The sequence below is a fragment of the Rhinoraja longicauda genome, chromosome 21 (genome assembly GCF_053455715.1).
Source record: "Rhinoraja longicauda isolate Sanriku21f chromosome 21, sRhiLon1.1, whole genome shotgun sequence".
Lineage (NCBI taxonomy): Eukaryota > Metazoa > Chordata > Chondrichthyes > Rajiformes > Arhynchobatidae > Rhinoraja > Rhinoraja longicauda.
Window position 1 is genome coordinate 35979958 of NC_135973.1, and position 23921 is coordinate 36003878.

Genomic DNA, 23921 nt, shown 5'->3' on the forward strand with positions numbered 1-23921 from the left:
AAAAGCTATCAGGCTGGTTTGGGACAAACGCCTCCATGATTTACCGCCAGTAGTGAGTCCTGCTCACTACTTGGGCCCACTCCACTCCACCAATGCCTGCCCAGTGCCCAGGGTCCAGCTTACCTGGCTCCCCATATTGGAGAAAGCAAGTCAGATTGACCAGGTACCAGGCAGTGGACAGGCTGAAGCAGCTCAATATCTCCATTATATTTAACTCTCATGGTGATAGACTCACACTGCACTGAAACAGGCCTTCTGGCCAAAGTTATCCATGCTGACCAAGATGCTCCATCTAAGCTAGTTCCATTTGCCCATGTTTGAGCCACACACCCCTACACCTTTCCTGTCAATATATCTGTTCAAATGTTTTAGTAGCTGCCTCAAACACTTCTTCAGGCAGCTCATTCCATACATGTACCACCTACTGTGTGAAGTTGCACCTTTTCATATTTTCATATTTTCATATTTCAGATACAGCGCGGAAACAGGCCTTTTCGGCCCACCAAGTCCGTGCCGCCCAGCGATCCCCGCACATTAATACTATCCTACACCCACTAGGGACAATTAAAAAAAAAAACATTTGCCCAGCCAATTAACCTACAAACCTGTACATCTTTAACCTCCTCTTATACCTATGCCCTCTGATTCTCCATTCCCTGACCCTGGGGAAAAGACTGTGTGCCTTCACCCGACCTATTCCCCTCACGATTGTATACCCCTTTATAAAATCACCACTCAGTCTCCTGCTCTCCAAGGAATAAAATTCCCGCCACCTAATGCCTCTCGATAGCCCAGTCCCTTGAGCCCTCCCACATCCTTGTAAATCTTCTCAGCTCTCTTTCCAGCTAAGTTTAGTTTAGTTTAGTTTCGAGCAACAGGCCCTTCGGCCCAGCGGGTCCTCGCTGACCAGCGATCCCCGCATATTAACACTATCCTAGACACCTAGGGACAATTCACCTACATGCTTGTACGTCTTTGGAGTGTGGGAGGAAACCGAAGATCTCGGAGAAAACCCATGCGGGTCACGGGGAGAACGTACAAACTCCGTACAGACAGTATCTGTAGTCAGGATGGAACCGGGGTTTCTTACGCTGTAAGGCAGCAACTCTACCGCTGTGCCACCTTAGCTTAGTGCTCTCTTCCCCATAGCAGCCTGTCCGAAACTAAACACAGTTTGAATTTAGAAAATCTGAAAATCCAAATGAGACTTACATGTCTGTTCTTCACCTGAAAATCCCATAATAGTCATGGCCTCAGATGTTTCCTCAAACATGTCCTTGTCATCCTGGCCTGGAATTTGTACGTTGCCATTCGCCAGAAACCTGTAGTTGCTGAATGGTTCCAAGAGCAGATCCTCTGTCAAGTGGAAGCAAGTCAGTCAGTAACATTATTGCCTGTGGGAGCAATGAATGTAGTCAGAGCCAAGGCACTTCAACTGACCTTTCATCTTTGACCCTGCACCCGTGAGAAGGTAGTAGAAAATGTGGAAAGTCCTTTCTTCCGTCGCCTGCCGAATAGCACGTGATTTTTCGAGCAAGTCTGTTTATTTCAGTTAAGTCAACAAATTTTATGTTCTGGTTGTTATTAATTATTCCTACTTTTGGTATTGATTCCTGGGTGAAATATGAACTCAACAAGAAGAAAATGTATTTATTCACAAAATGCTGGAGTAACTCAGCAGGTCAGGCAGCATCTCATGAGAGAAGGAATGGGTGACGTTTCGGGTCGAGACCCTTCCTCAGTCCGAAGAAGAGTCTCGACCTGAAACGTCACCCATTCCTTCTCTCCTGAGATGCTGCCTGACCTGCTGAGTTACTCCAGCATTTTGTGAATAAATACCTTCGATTTGTACCAGCATCTGCAGTTATTTTCTTACAAGAAGAAAATGTAGACATTTTTAAAACATAAGGTTCCCCAAAATTCTTCAAAATGATTACAAATATTAATTGTTCGCACCTGAGGTAAAAATAAAACAATTTAGCTTCTTCTTACCTATTGTTGTCACAGATATAGAATTCCCATTCAAGTCAATGGTGGGGGGGGGGGGGGGGGGGGGGGGGGGGGGGGCAGGTCCTACTCCAGCTGAGAGCCCAGGACCAGTCCTGGGGAAGTCCAGCAAGTTTGTGCCATGACGTGCATTCTCAGATTCAGGACCATGAAGCTGTCAGGAGGTTCTAGACAACTGTCGACTATTCCTTTGCCACCACAGATGCTGCTTGACCCACTGAGTTTCCCCTGCAGTGTCCACCTTGCTCCAAACAATGGTACACTAACCGAAGATAGACACAAAATGCTGGAGTAACTCAGTGGGACAGGCAGCATCTCTGGAGAGAAGGAATGGTCGAGATCCTCCTTCAGACTGAGGAAGATCAGTCTGAAGAAGGGTCTCGACCCGAAACGTCACCCATTCCTTCTCTCCAGAGATGCTGCCTGTCCCACTGAGTTACTCCAGCTTTTTATGTCTATCTTTGGTTTAAACCAGCATCTGCTGTTCCTTCCTACACAATGGTGCACTAACCTTCCTCACCCTTGGTGCCCACTCACAATCCTCCATCAGGATGGATGCTAGTTCTCTGCCTCAGTGGGGCTGTCTTGCTTGGTTTCATTCTCAGCTATCAATGTCTTGTCCTTTCATATCAGCACCACAACTTGCATCCTTGATTTTCTCTCCACCGGTAATTAGGGGGAAAGGGGGAGATGCTTTGATGAAAACATCTGGAGACTTTGGATCAGTTTTATTTTGATGACACGCAATTCCTCCCCTGTACCAGGTCTCAGCTGTTTGTGTATGGAGGAACTGCACATACTGGTTTCAACCGAAGATAGACACAAAATGCTGGACAGGCAGCATCTCTGGAGCGAAGGAATGGGTGACGTTTCGGGTGGAAACCCTTCTTCGGACTCATTCAGTTGTCTCCCTCTCAACTGTTTCTGTGCTGTCTGATTACTTATATGACATGTTTTATGAATGAGCCACAGCTTCTTCCAGGTTGGTCTTGGATTGAGTGAAGTCATTGATTTGTGTGGGCTGAAGTTCAAACAGCGGGCAGGAGATTGTTAGTTGGATCCAGCATTGATGGAAGAGCGTTCTGCTTACTGAGGGAAGGGCAAAGAATATAAAACTGTATACCAGCATCATCACGCCCTACCCTATGCTGATTATCACCTCAGGCTGAACATAAATATGTAAATTGTACATATTGGACATGAATTGAAACCGCAGTACTGATTTGAAGAAGTTAATCTCTGTCTATACAAAGTTCCTGTCAATTGTAGCACCACGAATGCATAAAATTCCTTTCCTTCACCAATCCCCCCGTTTCATCATTTAGGTGATCTTGCTAGTTGACAACAAACTCTTGGCTACCCCTGGCAACCTCACCCTCCCACTTCTGAAATCCTCAAATATTAGAGCTTTGGTATCCCAACCCAAATGCAGAAGAAAGTCATCCTTGCATCCAACCCCACAACATCACCTTACATTGGCCCATCCTTCAATGAAGCTCACATCCATTCCTTAACATGCCTAAATCTAACAAGCACAATGCTCTACCAGCCGTGCCCTAAAGTCCAACTATATGAAAACAAAAATATTGCATAATAACAATATGAAATTAAAACAGAAAAAAGTTTGAAATATCCAGTGGGTCAGGAGGCATCTGTAGAGGAAGAAGCAGAGTTAATATTTCAGCTTGATGCCCTTTCAGAAGCGAGGAGAGTCCTAATTTTCTGTTTTTATTCCAGCTCAGACAAACTCTGCTACCAATATTTTAATTGACATCGTCCTCTTCGGCACCACACCAGTGCTCACTGACCTTGCTCATTCCTTGTTCAAGCTTTAACCCCTGGAGAACTCTCCATCCTCTTTACTCTGATCTCTTACACATCTCCTTACCTCAACAATGACCAAGCATATGCCCCAGATAGACACAAAAAGCTGGAGTAACTCAGCGGGACAGGCAGCATCTCTGGAGAGAAGGAATGGGTGACATTTTGGGTTGAGACCCTTCTTCAGATCCGAAACATCACCCATTCCTTCTCTCCAGAGACGCTGCCTGTCCCGCTGAGTTACTCCAGCTTTTTGTGTCTATCTTCGGTTTAAACCAGCATCTGCAGTTCCTTCCTCAGCTTCTGCCCCACCTTGGCCAGCCATGGATTCAGGCTCCAAGGCCTAATCTCCAGGCCGACCTTCACCTCCTCTTGAAGGATAAAACTTTTTCTTCTTCATTCCTTTGAGTCCAGTGCTTCCTTCATATTTCTACGGTGCAATTTGGATATATTTTACGTATAAAATTGCAATTCTAAACATGAGCTATTGATTTTTAAGATGACGATTTTTCAAATTCTTCAACTAGAGAACCCCACATGAATTCAAACTTCATAAAAAGAAAATAATCTTTGGCTAACTGACTGCTGAAAAGTTCATGTTTCTGAATACTGTCAAGGGACAGCTGTAATTGACTATTTTTGGCCCTTTTTCATAGGATGGATTGGAGCATAACCCTTTCAAGGACATGAGACAGATCCTCATAAAAGAATACAGAAATCGGGTTATGTTTCTATTATTCGAACACCTCTGCAGTTTACATTTATTTTTAGCTTCTTTTTATTCCGCACATTATACAGGATTAAAACATGTAAATTGGAACTGGGTGTGAACGAAAAGCCCAATCATGCACAGCATTCTTGTTGCTGGAATGCAAAACAATTCTTCTTCTCCCTCATCGCCACCTCCCTTAACCGGCTAATCCGGCTAGATCACAGTTAAAGGTTCGGCCCCACCCAACCTCCCCCCACCCAACCCTACCAGGAGATTCCACTCAGTTCAGTTAAATTCAGCTTAGTTTATTGTCACGTGAACCGAGGTACAGTGAACAGTTTTTTGCTGCGTGCTAACCAGTGATCGGAAAGCCAATACGTGATTACAATTGGGCCTCTCTGCTAGCTCTGCCTTGTATTGGTGATCAGTCCCTTGTTGGTGAACCTGCTATTCTAGGATCCCTTTTCATCCCACAAGCCAAGCAGTGATTTCTCTTGGGTTTGAGATTTAGTTTGATCCTGCTTACATACATGAGGACAAGGACCTAACCTCTGCCCAGGACCCAGCGTTTCACTTACCCCACTCCAGTTCACCGTGGGTGGAAATTCAAGCACCAGGCTGCATCTAGTCTATCATAAACATAATCATTATCGTAATAGTACTTTATTAGCCAAGTATGTTTTGCAACTTGGTCTGGCTAATAACCAGCAAGTCCACAAGTTCACAAGTTATAGGAGTAGAGTTAGGCCATTCAGCCCATTGAGTCTACTCCACCATTCAATCATGGCTGATCTCTGCCTCCTAATCCCATTTTCCTGCCTTCCCCCATAACCCTTGACACCCGTTCTAATCAAGAATTTGTCTATCTCTGCCTTAAGAACTCCAGAAAGTAGACACAAAATGCCAAAGTAACTCAGCGGGACAGGCAGCATCTCTGGAGAGAAGGAATGGGTGACGTTTGGGATCGAGACCCTTCTTCAGTAAACCAGCATCTGCAGTTCCTTCCTACACAGTAAGAACTCCAGGATTGGTTTGTTACGCTGAGTAGCTAGTTATTCCTACACGTGGGCAGGGCGGTAATGAAACTGTATCATGTTCCCACAGTTGATGGTCTTCGCTCTGCAGTCTGTTTTTCACATCTTCATAAAGCCATTTCCTGGACATGAATGATTAAAAAACAATTCCCCTAAGTTGAACAGAAGCCAGGACCTTTATATAGACTTATTGAGAAATGTTCTCATGCACAAAACCGTTCTTTAAAATAGCCCATGACTATATTTGAAGACGGATTTGTCTTTGTCTTTCTCAATGAAGTGGCGATTCATTCAAATTTAAGCATTCTGTCAGTTTCATGATCATTTCATTGTTTTGCTCGGGAAGGAATATTTTATTTTTACAGTTTTACACACAGAGGCACACTAAGAGCTAGGTTTTGCATTGAATTATGAAAGCACACTTTGGTATGTACAGGTCATCTATTCACAGAGTTCCCAGTAAGCATGCTCCACAAATCAGGCAGCATTCGTTCAATGCTCAAACATTATACAGTTGTAGTCACAGAGTCTTAAAGTGTGGAAGCAGGTCCCATCTTCACTAGTCCCACCTGCCTGCATTTTTGGCCCTCTGAACCTGTCCTAAACTTTTCACTGTACCTCGGTACAGGTGACAATAAACTAACCTGAATAGACACGTGCTCTATAAAATAAAGTTGAATGTGTCAGATGAAATGGACAGGAATATGTTTTATGGACAAGGAATACATGCATCCTTTGTCCTTCATATGAAATGGCCTTATGAATGGATACTTCCTACTTTGTCAGTAAAGTGCATTTTACCTTGTAGATCTATTGCAATTCTTTAGTCATTTTTGTTGTTGTTGTTGACACCATATTTTCTTCCAATTGTTCTTCTTTTTCCCAGTGATCTGATTGCATAAAACTCCTCACGACAGTGGCTAGGGATTGCAATATTCCAATTTGGAAAGAGCTAGCACTGCCACAGCTAATAAGCCAGGGAAGGCAGCAGTCTTCCTGTGATGACCATCCCCACACCTCCTCCTTCAGACCCATTCTGTCACTGTCACTACTCCTTTCAGGAAGCCTTGGTCCAGTGGGCTCTTCCTGCAGGTCAATGAACACAGACACAGGCTAACTGGTTTAAATACTTATCACCTTGGCTGTCCAGCCCCCACTCATGTCCAAGCCAGCCTTCTGTGTTGATTCAGAACTACCTCCAAGGTAATTAGATCGACACAAAAAGCCGGTGTAACTCAGCAGGTCAGACAGCATCTCTGGAGAGAAGGAATGGGTGACGTTTCGGGTCAAGACCCTTCTTCGGACTGAGAGTCAGGGGAGAGGGAAACTAGAGATATGTGAACAGGTAAGGTGTGAAAACGACAAATCAAAGCAGATGTTGATCAAGGAAATGTAGAATGGTTCATTGTTGGCTGAGGTGAAGGTGACAATGGATCACACAATCAGGACAGTGAAACCAATCGGAGAACTAGGGTGGGGGAGGGACATTTAGAGAGAGGGAAAGTAAGTATTACTGGTAGTTAAATAAATCACTATTCACACCGTTGGATTGTAAGCTGCCAAGCAAAATATGAGATGCTGTTCTTCCAATTTGCAATGGGCCTCACTTTGACAGTGGAGGAAGCCCAGGACAGAAAGGTCAGTGTAGGAATGGGAGAGGGGGTTAAAGTGTTTAGCAACTAGGAGATTGCGTAGGCTGTAAGAACAATAGAATTTGCTCTACTATTTTCACCCAGTAAAAGGGCAAGATCCCTGGGCAGCACTAACAAGCTTTTCATAGCTCTGATCTTGACAGGAGGTGAGTGCAACGATGATGAGTGGGAATCCAGAATTTTGGTTGGGATATGTGCATGTTCATGTTTAGCACATATGTTTTATACTTATTTAACCAGGATCCTACTGATGGATATCCAGTAAAGTACCTTTCATTCGGGTAACGTCCTTTGACAGCACCTTCCAAACCCACAACCCCAATGCATGGCCACACCACCTCCTGGAGGTTGTCCTCCAGGCCATCCGCCATCTTGTCTTGCAAATATACTGCTGTACCTTCACCCACGCTGGGTCGAAACCCTGGACCGGTCTCCTACCTTGCAGCATTGTGGGTGCACACACAGAGAGTTGGAGGGGTGGACTTTAATCCCTGACTCCGGGAAACCTTTTATGGGATGTCCCCAATCCAAAGTAAGAGGATTAGCATTGGCCACGTGGAAAGCCCCCTTGCTCTTCCTGGTGCTTATGTTGTCCTCACCTTCCTTTAGCTGCCTGGTTTCCTGAGGGCTAAAATCATGTGTATACATCGAGTGTATAAAATCATGAGAGGAATAGATCGGGTAGATGCACAGAGTCTCTTCCCAGAGAAGTTGAATCGAGCACCAGAGGACAGAGGTTCAAGCCGAAGGGGAAAAGATTTAATAGGAATCTGAGGGGTAACTTTTTCACACAAAGGGTGGTGGGTGTATGGAACAAGCTGTCAGGGGAGGTAGTTGAGGCAGGGTCTATCCCAACGTTTAAGAAGCAGTTCGACAGGTACATGGATAGGACAGGTTTGGAGGGACATGGACCAAACACAGGCAGGTGGGACTAATGTAGCTGGGACATGTTGTTGTGGGAAAGTTGGGCCGAATGGCCTGTTCCCACACTTTATCACTCCATGACTCCGTGATTCTATGGCTGGAAAATCCACCTAGCCTGGGTTAAACTTCCAAAGGTCATTAAAACACTGCAATATGTCCCTCTATTTGGAAGCAAATAGTCTGTCTGCCCAACCCATCTCCATCTCCATTTCCTGAGCTATCCCGTCTCATTTAAATGTGGGAAAGGAGGGTTGACGGTGGATTTAAGATTTTTAAAAGTTGTAGCACCTTGCCTGGCCAGAACCAAATTCAACCTGAAGATTCAGTCCTATCAGGTGCCAGTTGGCAATACAAGCAAAACTAATATTGCACAGTACCAAGTGAGTCTTCTGTGTTCATCCAAAGAGAAGTTGGAAGTATGAAAACTAGAATTGAGCCTATTTTTAAAAATAAAACCTTTAATACCAGGTTAACTCAATGCAATCATAACCCAAAAATAGCAAAGACTTTTTCAATTTTCTGCTCTGTTGACACCAATTTCCTCAGGCACAGAGGTCAAGTTGACGTTGAGTTTGTCTGAGGGAAAACTGAGCACCCACAAAGAATTGCCACTCTCCTGCAGTTGCTAGGTGGCACTATCAGTGGAATGTAGTTAGCTTTAAACAAACACAGAAAAGGATACAGGTATCAATGTTTGCTCCAACAATATAGCCAGTGACATCAAAATTGATGCGGATGAATTTTCCCTGTGGCAAGGAAAACAAAAATCAGAATTTACTTAAAGGCAGCGGTGAAATGGGGACTTAGGCTGAGTTCCCTGCTGCATGGAGTGAATTATCCTTCACCGAACACCAAGCTCCACAAACAAGCATTTCTGAACAGAATGATCCATTTAGCATAAAAGCTTAAATGATAATCGAGACATAAACCTGTTTCTGTTGTAACCTTCCCTAGATTTGATTTCTTCTTTACTTGCTGTTACAGCTTGCACTTGGGGCAAGATATCAGCAGCTGGGACAAACAAAGTTCAGGCCAAGGCATTGGCCAGGTCACATCAGACCATCCACTCCTGAGACACGGGCAGAATACATCAGTCCATCCACTTCCATGACAAGGCCAGAATACATCGTACCATTGTACTATTATGGGGCAGCACAGCGGCCCAGCGGTAGAGTTGCTGCCTTTACAGCGCCAGAGACCCGGGATCAATCCCGACTATCCCAGGTGCCGTCTGTATGGAGTTTGTATGTTCTCCCCGTGACTGCATGGGTTTTCTCAGAGATCTCCAACACTCCAAAGACGTAGAGATTTGTAGGTGAATTGGCTTAGTATAAGTGTAAAACTGTCCGTAATGTGTGCAGGATTGTGTTAATGTGCGGGGATCGCTGGTTGGTGTGGGCTCGGTGGGCCGATGGGCCTGTTTCCGTGCTGTATCTCTAAACTATCCACTCCAATGCAGATTATAAACACAAAATGCTGGAGGAACTCAGGTCTGAAGAAGGGTCTCGACCCGAAACCTCATCCATTCTTTCTCCCCAAAGATGCTGACTGTCCCGCTGAGTTACTCCAGCTTTTAGTGGCTATTTTCAGTTTAAACCACTATCTGCAGTTCATTCTTACACAGGGCAGATTATACTGGACAACCTACAGTCAGTATCAGGTGCATTATATCCACTCCCTGGAACGGGCAGCATACCGTCTGAGTGGGATTGACAGACTGCCATAGGGTGATAGAGCAGGTAGGTGGGTGAAAGGGAGGGGCTGCACTCGTTCAGCTACTTTCAGTGGGTTCCTTGATGTGAACACTTGAAGAGAAGGTTCTCAGTGCTATCCTGAAGACTCATTTTCCATTTGTAACATCCTACAGATTCACGATTTTCAATAAGGGTCGGGAACACTCTTCAATAGCTACCTCTGTCCTCCTGGACATCACAGAGTGTGTGGGGGTTGCCTGAGTCATAAGTCTGGTGCTGGGCACGTCAATGATGAGCCCTGCCCATTGAAACCAATTCAGTAACTCGAGCCTTCATACTGGGGCATTGAGTTGTGTTCAATTAACTTGCAAGTGGATTTGTCCAGTTTCCCAGAACAGACATTGATTGCATCTCTCCAATGGTCTGCGTCGCAGACCGAAGATTACCCTCCTCTCTAATACATAGAGAGCACTGCTGCCTGGTAGACCATAAAGTGCCAGCCGCGTTTAAGATCTTGATCTATCATTAATATTTTCCTTAGAAGGCAAAAGGCTGTGCTAATGCATTAGTCAATGATGAACTTTATCAGTGATATCTACCTTCACTCAGAGGTGGCTCCAAGGTGCAGAAAGAGGTGTTGCTAAGGAAGATCTTGTCCAAGGCTATTGCTTTACAGCAGGGACAACTCAGTGAATGACCATTGAGGATGTTCAGAGTAAGACTGATTCTGTCATCTACCTAAGATAGACCCAAAATGCTGGAGTAACTCAGCGGGACAGGCAGCATCTCTGGAGAGAAGGAATGGGTGACCTCTTTACTCCTGTACTGAAATCCTCTTGTTATGAAGGCCAACATGCCATTAGCTTTCTTCACTGCCTGCTGTACCTGCATGCCAACTTTCAGTGACTGGTGTACAAGGACACCCAGGTCTCGCTGCACCTCCCCCTTACCTAACCTAACTCCATTGAGATAATAATCTGCCTCCTTGTTTCTGCCGCCAAAGTGGATAACCTCACATTTATCTATATTATACTGCATCTGCCATGCATCTGCCCACTCACTCAACCTGTCCAGGTCACCCTGCAACCTCCTAACATCCTCTTTACAGTTTGCACTGCCACCCAGCTTTGTGTCATCTGCAAACTTGCTAGCGTTGCTTCTAATTCCCCCTTCCAAATCATTAATATATATGGTAAACAGTTGCGGCCCCAACACCGAGCCTTGCGGCACTCCACTCGCCACTGCCTGCCATTCTGAAAAGGACCCGTTTACTCCTACTCTTTGCTTCCTGTCTCCCAACCAATTTTCTATCCATGTCAACACCCTACCCCCAATACCATGTGCTCTAATTTTAGTCACCAATCTCCCGTGTGGGACCTTATCAAAGGCTCTCTGAAAGTCTAGATACACTACATCCACAAGCTCCCCTTCATCCATTTTACTTGTCATATGCTCAAAAGATTCCAGAAGATTAGTCAAGCATGATTTCCCTTTCATAAATCCATGCTGACTTGGACTTATCCTTTTACTGTTATCCAAATGCACCGTTATTACCTCTTTAATAATTGACTCCAGCATCTTTCCCACCACCGAAGTCAGGCTAACTGGTCTGTAATTCCTCGTTGTCTCTCTCGCTCCTTTCTTGAAAAGTGGGATAACATTAGCTATCCTGCAATCCACAGGAACTGATCCTGAATCTATTGAACATTGGAAAATGATCACCAATGCGTCCACTATTTCTAGAGTCACCTCCCTGAGGACCCTGGGATGCAGACCATCAGGCCCAGGGGATTTATCATCCTTCAGTCCCATTAGTCTACCCAATACTATTTCTCACCTAATGAAAATTTCCTCTATCCCCCTAGATCCTCTGTCCTCCAGTACATCTGGGAGATTGTTTGTGTCTTCCTTAGTGAAGACAGATCCGAAGTACCTGTTCAACTCTTCTGCCATTTCCTTGTTACCCATAATAATTTCACCCGTGTCTGCCTTCAAGGGACCCACATTTGACTTTGCTACTCTTTTTCTCTTAACATATCTAAAGAAGCTTTTACTGTCCTTCTTTATATTCTTGAAGGACAGTAAAAGCTTGAAATCTTGAATCTTGAAACCTTGATAATGGAAACTTTGACACAAACTATACTATAAAACTCAAAATGAAACACTTACAAAGCGTGAGGAGTTGTCGTTTTTGACAGTCTTCGCATTGCCAAACGCTTCCAGAATGGGATTGGCCTGAAGCAGTTGTTTTTCCAGCTCTCCCTAAAATTAAGATGGAATACATTCAATAGCCATTGCCACTAGATGAACCCAGTACGTTAATGCCTTTTTTCCCCCCATTATGGGTCTCCAGCCATTCTGCAGGAGGTTTATTCTGTTGTGCACCTACAGGTGATTTAAGGAGACATTCACTGCTATTACATTTAATTTCATTTTAAGTTTTATTACCAGTTTTCCTTTCAACTTCATTTCATCGATGATCACTGATGATGTTGCTTTAGCCCTGAAGATTACCAACATCATAACACATGGTAAAAATACTTAGCATTTTATTTCCAGTTCTGCAAAGGTGGGGATTCCAACAAGGAACTTCCGTAATGTTGAATCAATGTAACCACAGGTTGTTCGTGGGTTTGTAGATCCTCAATGGTCCTCGCATGTGTTGATTGCTTTAGGAATGTGTTTAAGCATCGTCAGGATGTTGGTTCTCTGCCGGCTTTGCTTCCACCCTCCTGCTGATGGGATCTACACTGTCCCATCTACAGGAGTCAGCACAATTATTCCACAGCCACATCCGTTTCTATGTCCTTTTCACCGAGGAAGAAAATCAGCACAACCTAAGAGGAAGTTTCACTGCCCTAAAATTCAATCTCTGCTCCTTGGCGTTCAAACACACACAGTTTGAACCGGGGGGAGCTGGTGAGTGGCTTTTATTGATAGATGTTTGAAAGCATTCATGGATACTTGTACAAAATAAAAAAATGCTTTCTATCGCCTTAATTATGGTTAGGCTGGGAAACGTGCAAACACTGAGCATGGAAAGTCACAACAATGTTTTAAAATTGTTTTTGATGACTTCTCATCTAAAACAAATACATTTAAGTTGTAATATCTGACTGCAGCCATTAAGTACATAGTTTTCAGATGGTGTTAATCAAGTTCATTTTCCTGGAAATGAAAAATGAATGCGAGAACTTTTATAGAATAATTAAACAAACCACACACATGCATTCCAGTTTTTTTGTTTAAATTAGTTAAATATGTGAGAAGAATGAGTCACACCATACTCTCAGCTGCTAAAGCACAAAGATTTGCAGTAGCATGGAGCTCTGATGAGATTGGCTTATCATTGAAAATGGTGCAAAGAAGATTACAGGTTTATTGGAATCCCAAAGGAAATACTGTGAATTCTTCACTGCAGTGTAGTTTATTGTCACGTGTACCGAGGTACAGTGAAACTTTTGTTGAGTGCTATCCAGTCAGTGGAAAGACAATACATGATTGCAATCGAGTCATTTACACTGTATAGATACATGACAGTTTATCCATATTGGTGGCATTAAATGGAAGGTAGATTATTATCTGAATAGTAATAGCTTAGACAAGGAAGAAGTACATTGAGACTTTGGTGTCTTTTTGCACCAGTTGCTAAAGGTAATCACGCAGGAATAGTAGATGATTAAGGTGGCAATGTTGGCTGACAAGCTAGAGAATTCGAGTGTAGGAGCAGTGATGCCTTGCTGCAATTGTACAGGGCCCCGAGTATAATGAGCACTTTTAGTTTCCTTATCTGAGGAAAGATATTCTTGCCTTGAGGGCTATTCTAGCAAAGGTTCACCAGACTGACTACTGGAATGGTTACTGAGTACTGATTACTGGATCTGATGTGTGACGAGACCTTATGCTCTTTAGGCTTGCATTTACTAGCATTTAGCCGATCTTATAGAAATATACAAGTCTAGCAGGACCAGACCATTTAGCTGCAGGAAGGGAGTTCACAATGAGGGAAAAGTCTAGGGCCAAGTATAAAGGATAAGTCATTTCAGACTGAGATAAGGGAAGACATTTCTATTGCCAGAGTGTTGCAGATCTGTGCCACTAAAACTAGTTGAAGCCAAATAATTAAATATTCTCAAGACAAAGTTTGATCCATTGTTCTGAGGCCCAGGGTTCATAGGCAGAAAGCTGGGACTGGGGATTGATCAACCATGATCATATTGAATGATGGGGTAAGCTCAGAGGATCAAATGGCCTACTCCTGCTGCTGTTTTCCATGTTTGTATTATTTACTACTGCACCATTTCAATGTAAGTTAAGCTTCAATAGTTAGTAATCAGATCAAGGTCTCAAGCTTCAAAAAGGCATAAAGTTGTCAAGCTCATGTTACCACAGATTCGTATTTTGCATTGGCATCACAAAGTTTATTGCATAGCAACGACATTTAAAAGAAATAAAAATTATAGCTACATCAGACTTGAAGCTGATTGAGGCCATGCAGATATTCCTCCGTCAGTTAATGTGGCAAAACTTGTTTTGGGCTTTATTTCAAAACAATCCTGATTTTTTTTTGTTCCAACTAGAATTCAACCCATAAGGCGATCAAGAGTTAATCTTTTCTCCTATTATCAGCAGATCCATACTGAAACTGACCATGGCATGAAGTAGCAGAATGTTCATGACCTAGGCCAACCTCAATGGAGGATTTGCTGTAACGTAGACAAACAGGACTTGACTGTGACCATGTGTGAAAAATTCACATCGCCCTTCCTGGGAATGGATATTCACAGCTGCAATCCATTTTGTTTTTAAGCAGTGTTTGTCATATCAATAAACTGCTATCACTTTCACTTACAAAAATATACAAAAAGAAAATATTTAGCTTTTTTTAAGTCCTTGTGGGTTGAATTATTTGTTTCAGGAAAGTGGTAAAATGATGCGATTGAAGTGACAAAAAACACTTTAAATGAACTTCGTAAAGCATGCAACCCTTTGTGTATTGTTGTAGATCTGTCTATCTGTGGAGTGAGTGAAATCTTAAACCTCGGTGCAAAAACAACGTGCAGATTTGTAATCAGTGCTCTAACACATCGAACGTTCTCAGTTACTCACGTATGCAAAAGCAGGGTCTTGCTGTAGTTGGATAATATGGTATAAAACAAATATGTCAGTAGAGTAATAAATGTCAGGTTATCCCACACAACATAGAATTTAGCCTCACTCTAACCACCAAAGATAACACCACAATTCCTAATGTTCACTTATACTGAAGAATTTCCAGAGTAAAATGTAAGTGTGTACAGACTGAGAAAGCAATCCTTGTCATGAGCTAATGGAGATACCAAATAGAAGCCAAGCTCTCTAAGTAGGGAAGTAATGAACACTGGATTAGGGTAGAACAACTTGGATTTATTTCCTTTCAACTGCTTGTGGAGTGGTGGGAATACCCTGTCCCAATGTCTACAATACAACATGGAAATAACCACAATGAATGAACAATATATATTCCAAAATAATTCCAGAAAACTCTGCCAATTTAGTTTACTAATACATGATGTCAATGTTAACTGAAAAATAGACTTTTTTTTCAAAAGATTTAAATACATATTACAAAAGATAAAAATAAGTAACATTTTGGAAACTGACATTTTGATAATAGCTTTGGAAGTGCATGCATCTGACAAGAGCTGAGAATTGTTGAACCAAAGCCAAGATAATATTTAGGATTGCAATGCAGCATCATGGTGCAAAGGGTGGTTCAGTCAGCTTCATGTTGGGAGATCCCAGTCAATGGGTCTGCTGGGTCCAACTTGGTGAACTTGCACACATTCACCAATTGCAGCGGATCCGACAATTCACAACTGCAAATATATTTCATATATAATTTGGAAACATTACATTTCATTTCCCAAACTATTTTTTTTGTAAATCATGGATTTCCCCTATATCGTTTTTCACTCGGCTGTGGGATTTTAGTTGCGCAGCATGAAGTCCACAAGTTAAATGCTCTCAACTGAGATACAGATACAAAGTGACCAACTTTGGCCTTTCCAGACCAAAACCCAGGCAGTTTACTGATAAGTTTACTTGTCGGGCCAAAGCCCAGTAACATTCAACTAGACAAATTTGAAACTGCTGAGTGAGTGGCAGAGGCAGCGATAACAAGTTGGTAGATTTCTTCGAAAAAAAATGCATTTCAAATCTTAATGACATGGTTGAGATCCAACTGTAGTTCTGCAATCCTTTCCTAATACAAATCACCATGAGGTTTCCTTAGAAACCAATTCACCACCTACCTGTGTTGGCTGACCATGGACTGTTCAGCGCTTCCCACCAACACCAGCCAGGAAGATGACTGCTGAGATTTAACTGAACGTAACATTAGGTGGGTTTCCACCGACGATTATCCCAAAACCACAGGAATTAAAATATTTTTATTAACAATCAAAAAAACTCGAAAAGATGACTTTTTGCACATTTACTGGTTTGAATTCAAAGATATGGGAAAAAGCTTGTTCAACAATATTGTTGGTTACTAAATATGAGCAATATTGTTCAGTGCAACAGGTATACCCTTTCTGAAAACAAATAGGATTTTATTTCATATTAAGTAAGCGAAATCTTTCTCCATTTGTGGAAAACCATGTAACTTTCTAATTTAACTCTTTAACTGCAATGAAACATTTCAATACAAAAGCAAAATATTTCAGCATTTGTAAATCTGAGATAAAAGAAGCTGCTTGACTAGGTGAGTACTTTTTTGCATTTTCTATTTTTATCGATGATGTAGATTTGGTTATAATGGAAATCTTTGGTTATGATGGTGATCTTGTGAGCTGCTAATCAGACCCTAAAAATACCACCAATTCACTCTATGTATTTTAATGAAATTTATTTTTAATGGAGAAGTTTCAAATTATATTTATGCTAGTGTCTTTATGAATTATGAAAAAAATTATGTGAGGTAAGCAAATCCTACAAACCCTAAAAAAACACTTTCCCTGCTGAATGTGTTAAACAAACATGGGTTGCCACTGTATCCGCAGATATGTGCAATGTAAATCATTTTATATCTAATTAGGTTGGCTACTTGATAACTAGTCTGCAGTAATATGAGAAGTATAAGCAGAAACTTTACTTCCAACAGCCAAGGACTGCATCTGCAGTTGCAATTAAAGTAACGGTGCAGGAGGTGGTGCAGTGGGAATGATCATACCCTGTGTGAATTGATTGTTGGAATGCAGACTTTATCTGCTAAGGAGACTCAGGTCCTTTGGAGTGCAGGGGGCACTCCTAAGGACTTTCTACAACACGGTGGTTGCATTGGCCATTTTCTATGGAGTGGTCTGCTGGAGCAGCAGCATCTCAGCGGCGGAAGGGAAGAGACTCGACAAGCTGGTCAGGAAGGCCAGCTCTGTCCTGGGTTGCCCCCTCAACAGTGCAGGTGGTGGGAGAGAGGAGGAGGATGGCAAAGCTTACATCGCTGCTGGACAATGACTCCCACCCCATGCAGGACACTGTCACTGCACTGAGTAGCTCCTTCAGTGACAGACTCCTTCACCCCAAGTGTGTGAAGGAGAGATATCGGAGGTCCTTCCTTCCTGCTGCTGTGAGACTGCACAACCAGCACTGCTCCCAGCAGACGAGCCAACAATAACAGCTAAGAACACACGGAAACAAATGACAATCTATGTATCTTTTATTATAATGAATGATCTCTTGCTCTCTTGCTGTCCACTTTGATGCTGTTACACTATAAATTTCCCCGGTGCGGGACGAATAAAGGAATATATTATTATTATTATTATTATTATTATTATTATTATTATTATTATTATTATTATTATTATTATTATTATTATTATTAGTAGTAGTAGTAGTATCGTTACTAGGTCCATGAATATGGGGCAGGTGTGAAGGTGCTCAGGTCTCCTGGCATCTCCCAGCTCCACGCATATAGTATATTTGCCATAACTTGTGCGTTGTGTTGATAGTATTATGACTGAGGAATGCACCCTCATAGTGCCAGACTCGAAGGGCCGAATGGCCTCCTCCTGCAACTATTTTCTATGTTTCTATGAGAAAGGATTGGCCAAAGAGCCAAAGATTCCTTGCACTGTCATGTTTAAGGCTTGGACCCAAGGTGATGCTCATGTCTATGTTGGTGTCAATGACATAGTCGACCTTGACCCACAGGGAGTGAGAGGTGGGGACAACATTTGAATACATAGATGATCGATACATAGACAATAGGTGCAGGAGTAGGCCATTCAGCCCTTCGAGCCAGCACCACCATTCAATGTGATCATGGCTGATCATCCACAATCAGTACCTCGTTCCTGCCTTCCCAATTCCCTTGATTCCGCTAGCCCTAAGAGCTCTATCTAACTCTCTTTTGAATGCATCCAGTGAATCGGCCTCCACTGCCTTTTGAGGCAGAGAATTCCACAAATTCACATGTATGGAAGCCAGACTTCATTGATCAATAGAATAGGATTGTTCCATGGGCCTCTTGGCTTGTTCTGGAGCTGGTAATGTAGAAAGCGTGTTATGGACTCACAATGGTGATAGTCCTTTCTATGACAATCCAGAAATCCCTTTACTACTTCCTTTACTTTGCAGTAACAATCAGTTGTGTTTTTGCCTGGCAAAATCATGTAATGTGTCAGCTGAGCCACAGTACGGACAGGTACACAGTGATGAGAAAAGGTTATCTTTTGGATGTGCCTGCTTTCTTCATACATGATGGGTGATAACATATATTCTGGATAAATGGAGACTGGTTTTATCTTTAAAATAGCTGGGGGTTTTGTCATAATTAATAAGTGTAGGGATCAAAGTCTTTCCTGTTTTAAGAATTTCACTCCCGGTGGAGGCTTTTCAGAAAGTTGTGCAGAGTTCTTTATAGTCTAAAAGATCTTGCCTGGGAAGTGGTGGGATTGTGGCAGGTCGGTTCAAAGAGTATTCATTCTGCTGGTGTACATATTTTGAAGACAAAAAGTGCTGGAATAACTCTGGTCAGGCAGCATTTTTGGAGGACAAGGATAGGCGACGTTTTGGGTTGGGACTCTTCTTCAGGCTGATTGTAATAGTGGGGAGAAAGCTGGAAGGGAAGAGTGCTGGAAAATAGTTCCATCCTCAACCATTAACGTCTGTCAAAGCAATGGGTAAGAGTTATACCATATAGTAACTACTCCTAGTGTCAGGAAGGAACTGCAGATGAGTAACTCAGTGGGTCAGGCAGCATCTCTGGAGAAAAGGAATAGGTGATGTTTTGGGTCAAGACCCTTGTTCAGACTGGCTAGGAGAGATACTGAAAGTAAACATGCAGGTACAGCAGGCAGTGAAGAAAGCTGATGGCATGTTGGCCTTCATAACGAGAGTATAGGAGTAAAGAGGTCCTTCTGCAGTTGTATAGGGCCCTGGTGAGACCACATCTGGAGTATTGTGTGCAGTTTTGGTCTCCTAATTTGAGGAAGGACGTCCTTGCTATAAAGGGAGTGCAGCGTAGGTTCACCAGGTTAATCCCCAGGATGGCGGGACTGTCATATGAGGAAAGACTGGAAAGACTGAACTTGTATTCACTGGAATTTAGAAAGATGAGAGGGGATTTTACAGAAACATATAAAATTATGGAAGGACTGGACAAGCTAGATGCAGGAAAAATGTTCCCAATGTTGGGGGAGTCCAGAATAAGAATTCTAAGAAGTCTAAGAATAAAGGGGAGGCCATTTAAAACTGAGGTGAGAAAAAACGTTTTCACCCAGAGAGTTGTGAATTTGTGGAATTCTCTGCCACAGAAGGCAGTGGAGGCCAATTTACTGGATGAATTTGAAAGAGAGTTAGATAGATACTCTAGGGGCTAGCGGAATCAAGGGATATGGGGAAAAGGCAGGCACGGGTTACTGATTGTGGATGATCAGCCATGATCACAATGAATGACGGTGCTGGTTTGAAGGGCCGAATGGCTTCCTCCTGCACCTATTTTCTATGTTTCTTTGTTTCTATACTATTTCTGAAAGGGGAGGGTGTACAGCCAGAGATTGCTATTAATTGGTACGAATGATATAGACAGAAAGAGAGATGCGGTCCTGTAAAGGGAATTTAGAGAGTTAGGTAAAACATCAAAAAGCAAACCTCAAGTTGTGATCTTGGGATTACTTGCCATGCCACCTTCCAGCAAGGAAGAAATACAAAGATAGTACTGTTGAATGCATGGTTAAAGAGCTGGTGTAGAAGGGATGGCTTCAGATAACTGGGTAATTGGGCTCTCTTCCAGGGCAGGTGGGACCTGTGCAAGTTGTACAGGTGGGACAGGGCAGGTTGTACCTAAACTGGAGAGGCACCAATATCCTTGCAGGTAGGTTTACTATTATTACTTGGGAGAGTTTGAACATGAGTGACAGAAAGGTGGGAATCAGAGCAATAGGTCAGCAGATGTATAGACTGAGGAAGTAGAGGCTCGGTCTAGTAATTGTAATAGGAGGAACAGACAAGACCAGGTTTATTAACATGGCGGGAGCGATGTTCTGAAATATGTTTACCTTAATGCCAGGAGTATTAGTTGAGAAAAGAGCAGGACTGGTAAATCAACGTTCAGGGGTTTAGAGAGGAATGTAAAGGAGGTGAAGGAGTCACAACACTGATTAGGTAGAATGTTACAGCTGCACTTTGTGAAGCTATCTTGGAGGGTTCACCCAGCATGAACATGGAAGTAGAACTTAGCATTCAGAAAGGTGTAATCACGATGATAGGGTCACACTACTTGGACCTGCCCTGGTTTAACTGCCCACAATGCAACACCTCCCACCTAACCGCATTGAACTCCATTAGCCAATCCTCAGCCCTGCCTGCTAATCAAAATTCTGCTGTGATATTTGATAACCATCTTCACTGTCTATGATAATACCTACTTTAGTGTCATCTGCCAACTTACTAAGTTAAAATTTGAAAGAATGAGATTCCACAATATTCAACACCAGAAAGATTGTTTAACAGTAATTAAATGCTTTTTGCAAGTAATTGAGTCCGAAGTAGGATCCTGACCTGAAATGTCACCTGTCCATTTTCTCCAGAGATGTTGCCTGACCCGTTGAGTTACTCCAGCACTTTGTGTTTATCCTTGTGGGTTTGGTCCATCTCCATGAAGTGTGTCGCAAGGAACTGCAGATGTTGGTTTACACCGGAGATACACACAATCGTTGGAGTAACGCATTTTGTGTCTATCTGTGCAGGGAGATTCTTACTGTTCAATGTGTTTTAGTGATCACCTTCTATATTTTGCTCAGCTGGTACTCAGGTAACCTGTAAAATAGCTTCTAGATTTGCAGATTGAACTGTACGTGAGCAGTCGCTTCACACTGTTCTCCATGTAAGTCTGGTGTGCACTGTTAACCTTGCTGGTCCTCACGGGATATTGTGACCCAACAAATCTTACACTTACATTGTCTGAGCTTTTGATTTTATTTTGCATGGAGTCTGTTCATTATGAGTCCATAATTTTAAGCAGAAGTGTCATTGTCAGTTTGCACCGTAGATACTTTTTCGTTTTGTTTGGCGTTCTCTGGATGCATGATTCATCTGAAGACTTCTCAAACAACTGGATAAAATCTAAATGTTAGTGCTCAATGAGAAAATGTTAGAGAATTGACTTACAATCGCACTAGCATCTTTCTTGCTCTTGTGAGAGGTAGCAGCCACTGCCAGGTATTGAATGACTTTCTTGGTGTTTTCTGTCTTCCCAGCTCCAGATTCACCCCTGTGCAGGAAATCCAAGCATTACTGCAACTTTTCATGTTCATTCATATTTACATTAACGTTTGATTGTGAAGATTCATATTCCTACTCATCAGGTCATAAGGTCATAAGGGGGAGGAATAGATTTAGGCCGTTCGGCCCATCAAGTCTACTCCGCCATTCAATCATGGCTGATCTATCTCTCCCTCCTAACCCCATTCTCCTGACTACTCCCCATAACCTCTGACACCTGTACTAATCAAGAATCTATCTACTGTATCTCTGCCTTAAAAATATCCACTGACTTGGTCGCCACAGCCTTCTGTGGCAAATAATTCCACAGATTCATCACCCTCTGACTAAAGAGATTTCTCCTCATCTCCTTCCTAAAAGAACGTCCTTTAACTCTGAGGCTATGACCTCTAGTCCTAGACTCCCCAACTAGTGGAAACATCCTCTCCACATCCACTCTATCCAAGCCTTTCACTATTCTGTATGTTTCAATGAGGTCCCCCCTCATTCTTCTAAATTCCAGCGAGTACAGGCCCAGTGCCGACAAACGCTCATCACGGGTTAACCTACTCATTCCTGGGATCATTCTTGTAAACCTCCTCTGGACCCTCTCCAGAGCCAGCACATCCTTCCTCAGATATGGTGCCGAAAATTGCTCACAATATTCCAAATGCGGCCTTACCAGCGCCATACAGAGCCTCAGCATTACATCCCTGTTTTTGTATACAAGCCCTCTTGAAATAAATGCTAGCATTGAGTTTGCTTTCTTTCATATACTCATATGCTGACACCCACCCCCTGCCCTTTAAAGGATTCTAGTTTACGTGAACACAGCTACAAGCTCTGATGCTGTCTGCTTCACTGGCATGAACAATATTCTTTTATCCCCACCATGAATGTAGCACAGCAAAAACATTGTTCAATGTTTCTGTGAGCTATTGTAAATTCTATTCTAACTACTTTGTTCAAGTAATTCATATATAATTAGAAACCATCTGTTTTAGTAACATTTTGTTGAGTTTAACTTCTAACTATGGCACTGATTCCATCTGCGTTAATGTGGAAGTGAATAATGACCTCAGCTTGTCTCTCTGCAACACCATAAAAGGCCACATTTTTCCGTTTGCACTAGCTCTGTCAGTGAATTTCCTTGCTTCAAGGCTCTAGATTCCCAAGATACTTTAGAAGTTTGGGATTTCCCTAAATTTTGAAGTGCACGACCCGTCTACATTCTCTTAACTTCTTGGGAAATGTTAGATGCCGAGACAACCTCTTTGTACCCTAATGGCTACATCAGCCAGATTCCACCAGGTTAAAAATTCTGCTAGTACTATTGGGCACCGGAAGAGGTTGAATTATCGCATTTGCTTCCAGTCCAGTGTTTTAATATACACTATTAGATTGTTAATGAACATGTTGCTGGAACGAGATGTGCACTGGCAGAGTAAGATTCTTCCATTTCCTCTGTTTAACTTGCGGTCATGTAAATGACTAATAATTTATAGCTGCTTAAATGTTCATTATTACAGAAAAGCCTTTGGGTTGATTGATTAGGTGATGGAGACGGCCATCAGATATTGGTCCCCCTTCCATTCAGCTGTAATCTGTCTCTTTTGTCCAGCTCACCTCTGCCCCAGAAGAGATCCCAAATGTTCACAAATCTGACTCCCTGCCCCCTGCACCAACTCCTCAACCACGCAGTACTCTCTGCCCTTTCCTGTTCCTGCCCGCACCAGCAAGTGGCACTGGAAGTAACCCAGAGGTTACTACTTTTTATCCTTTTGCCCAACTCCCTATATTCACATCGTAGGACCACATCCCTATTCCTTCCTCTGTCGTTGGTGCCAATGTGCACAACGACTCCTGGCTGCTCCCCCTCCTCCTTGAGAATATTCTGCATCTGCTCCAAGATATACTGGACCCTGACACCCAGGAGGCATCACATCAACATGGAGTTCCATTTGCTGCCACAGTTCTTGCCCTCCAGTTCTCGATTCCCCTATCCTGTTAAAAAGATTCTGTGCATTCACCCTATCTATTACTCTCATGATGTTATACATCTCTAGAAGAACACCTACCACCCTTTGTGTGAAAAGGTTGCCCCTCAGATTCCTATTAAACCTTTTTTGTCTCACCTTAAACCAATGCGCTCTAGCTCTTGATTTTCCAACCCTGCGAAAGACGACTTTGTGCATTCACCCAATCTATTGCCCTCATGATCACCCCTCAGCCTCCTGCATCCCAAGGAATACTGCTCGCCAAATCACACCAAAATATTCTACCCCATAGAATCTCCAAGTTCTTCCTGCCCACCTTGCTGTCTGCTTTATCC

At 42.8% G+C, this 23921-nt stretch overlaps 1 protein-coding gene across 3 annotated transcripts in view; it reads right to left on the reverse strand.

Annotated features, from left to right (window-relative positions):
* The window catches only part of myh11b (myosin, heavy chain 11b, smooth muscle), a 179604-nt gene that overhangs the window by 85677 nt on the left and 70006 nt on the right, over positions 1-23921 (reverse strand). For all 3 annotated transcript variants that reach the window (XM_078418345.1, XM_078418346.1, XM_078418347.1), the window contains exons 5-9: positions 21497-21599; positions 12014-12106; positions 8833-8896; positions 1441-1539; positions 1213-1356 (exon numbers count right to left, since the gene is read on the reverse strand). In XM_078418345.1, coding sequence (XP_078274471.1) covers positions 1213-1356; positions 1441-1539; positions 8833-8896; positions 12014-12106; positions 21497-21599 — 503 coding nt within the window. The remainder of the gene's footprint in view (positions 1-1212; positions 1357-1440; positions 1540-8832; positions 8897-12013; positions 12107-21496; positions 21600-23921) is intronic.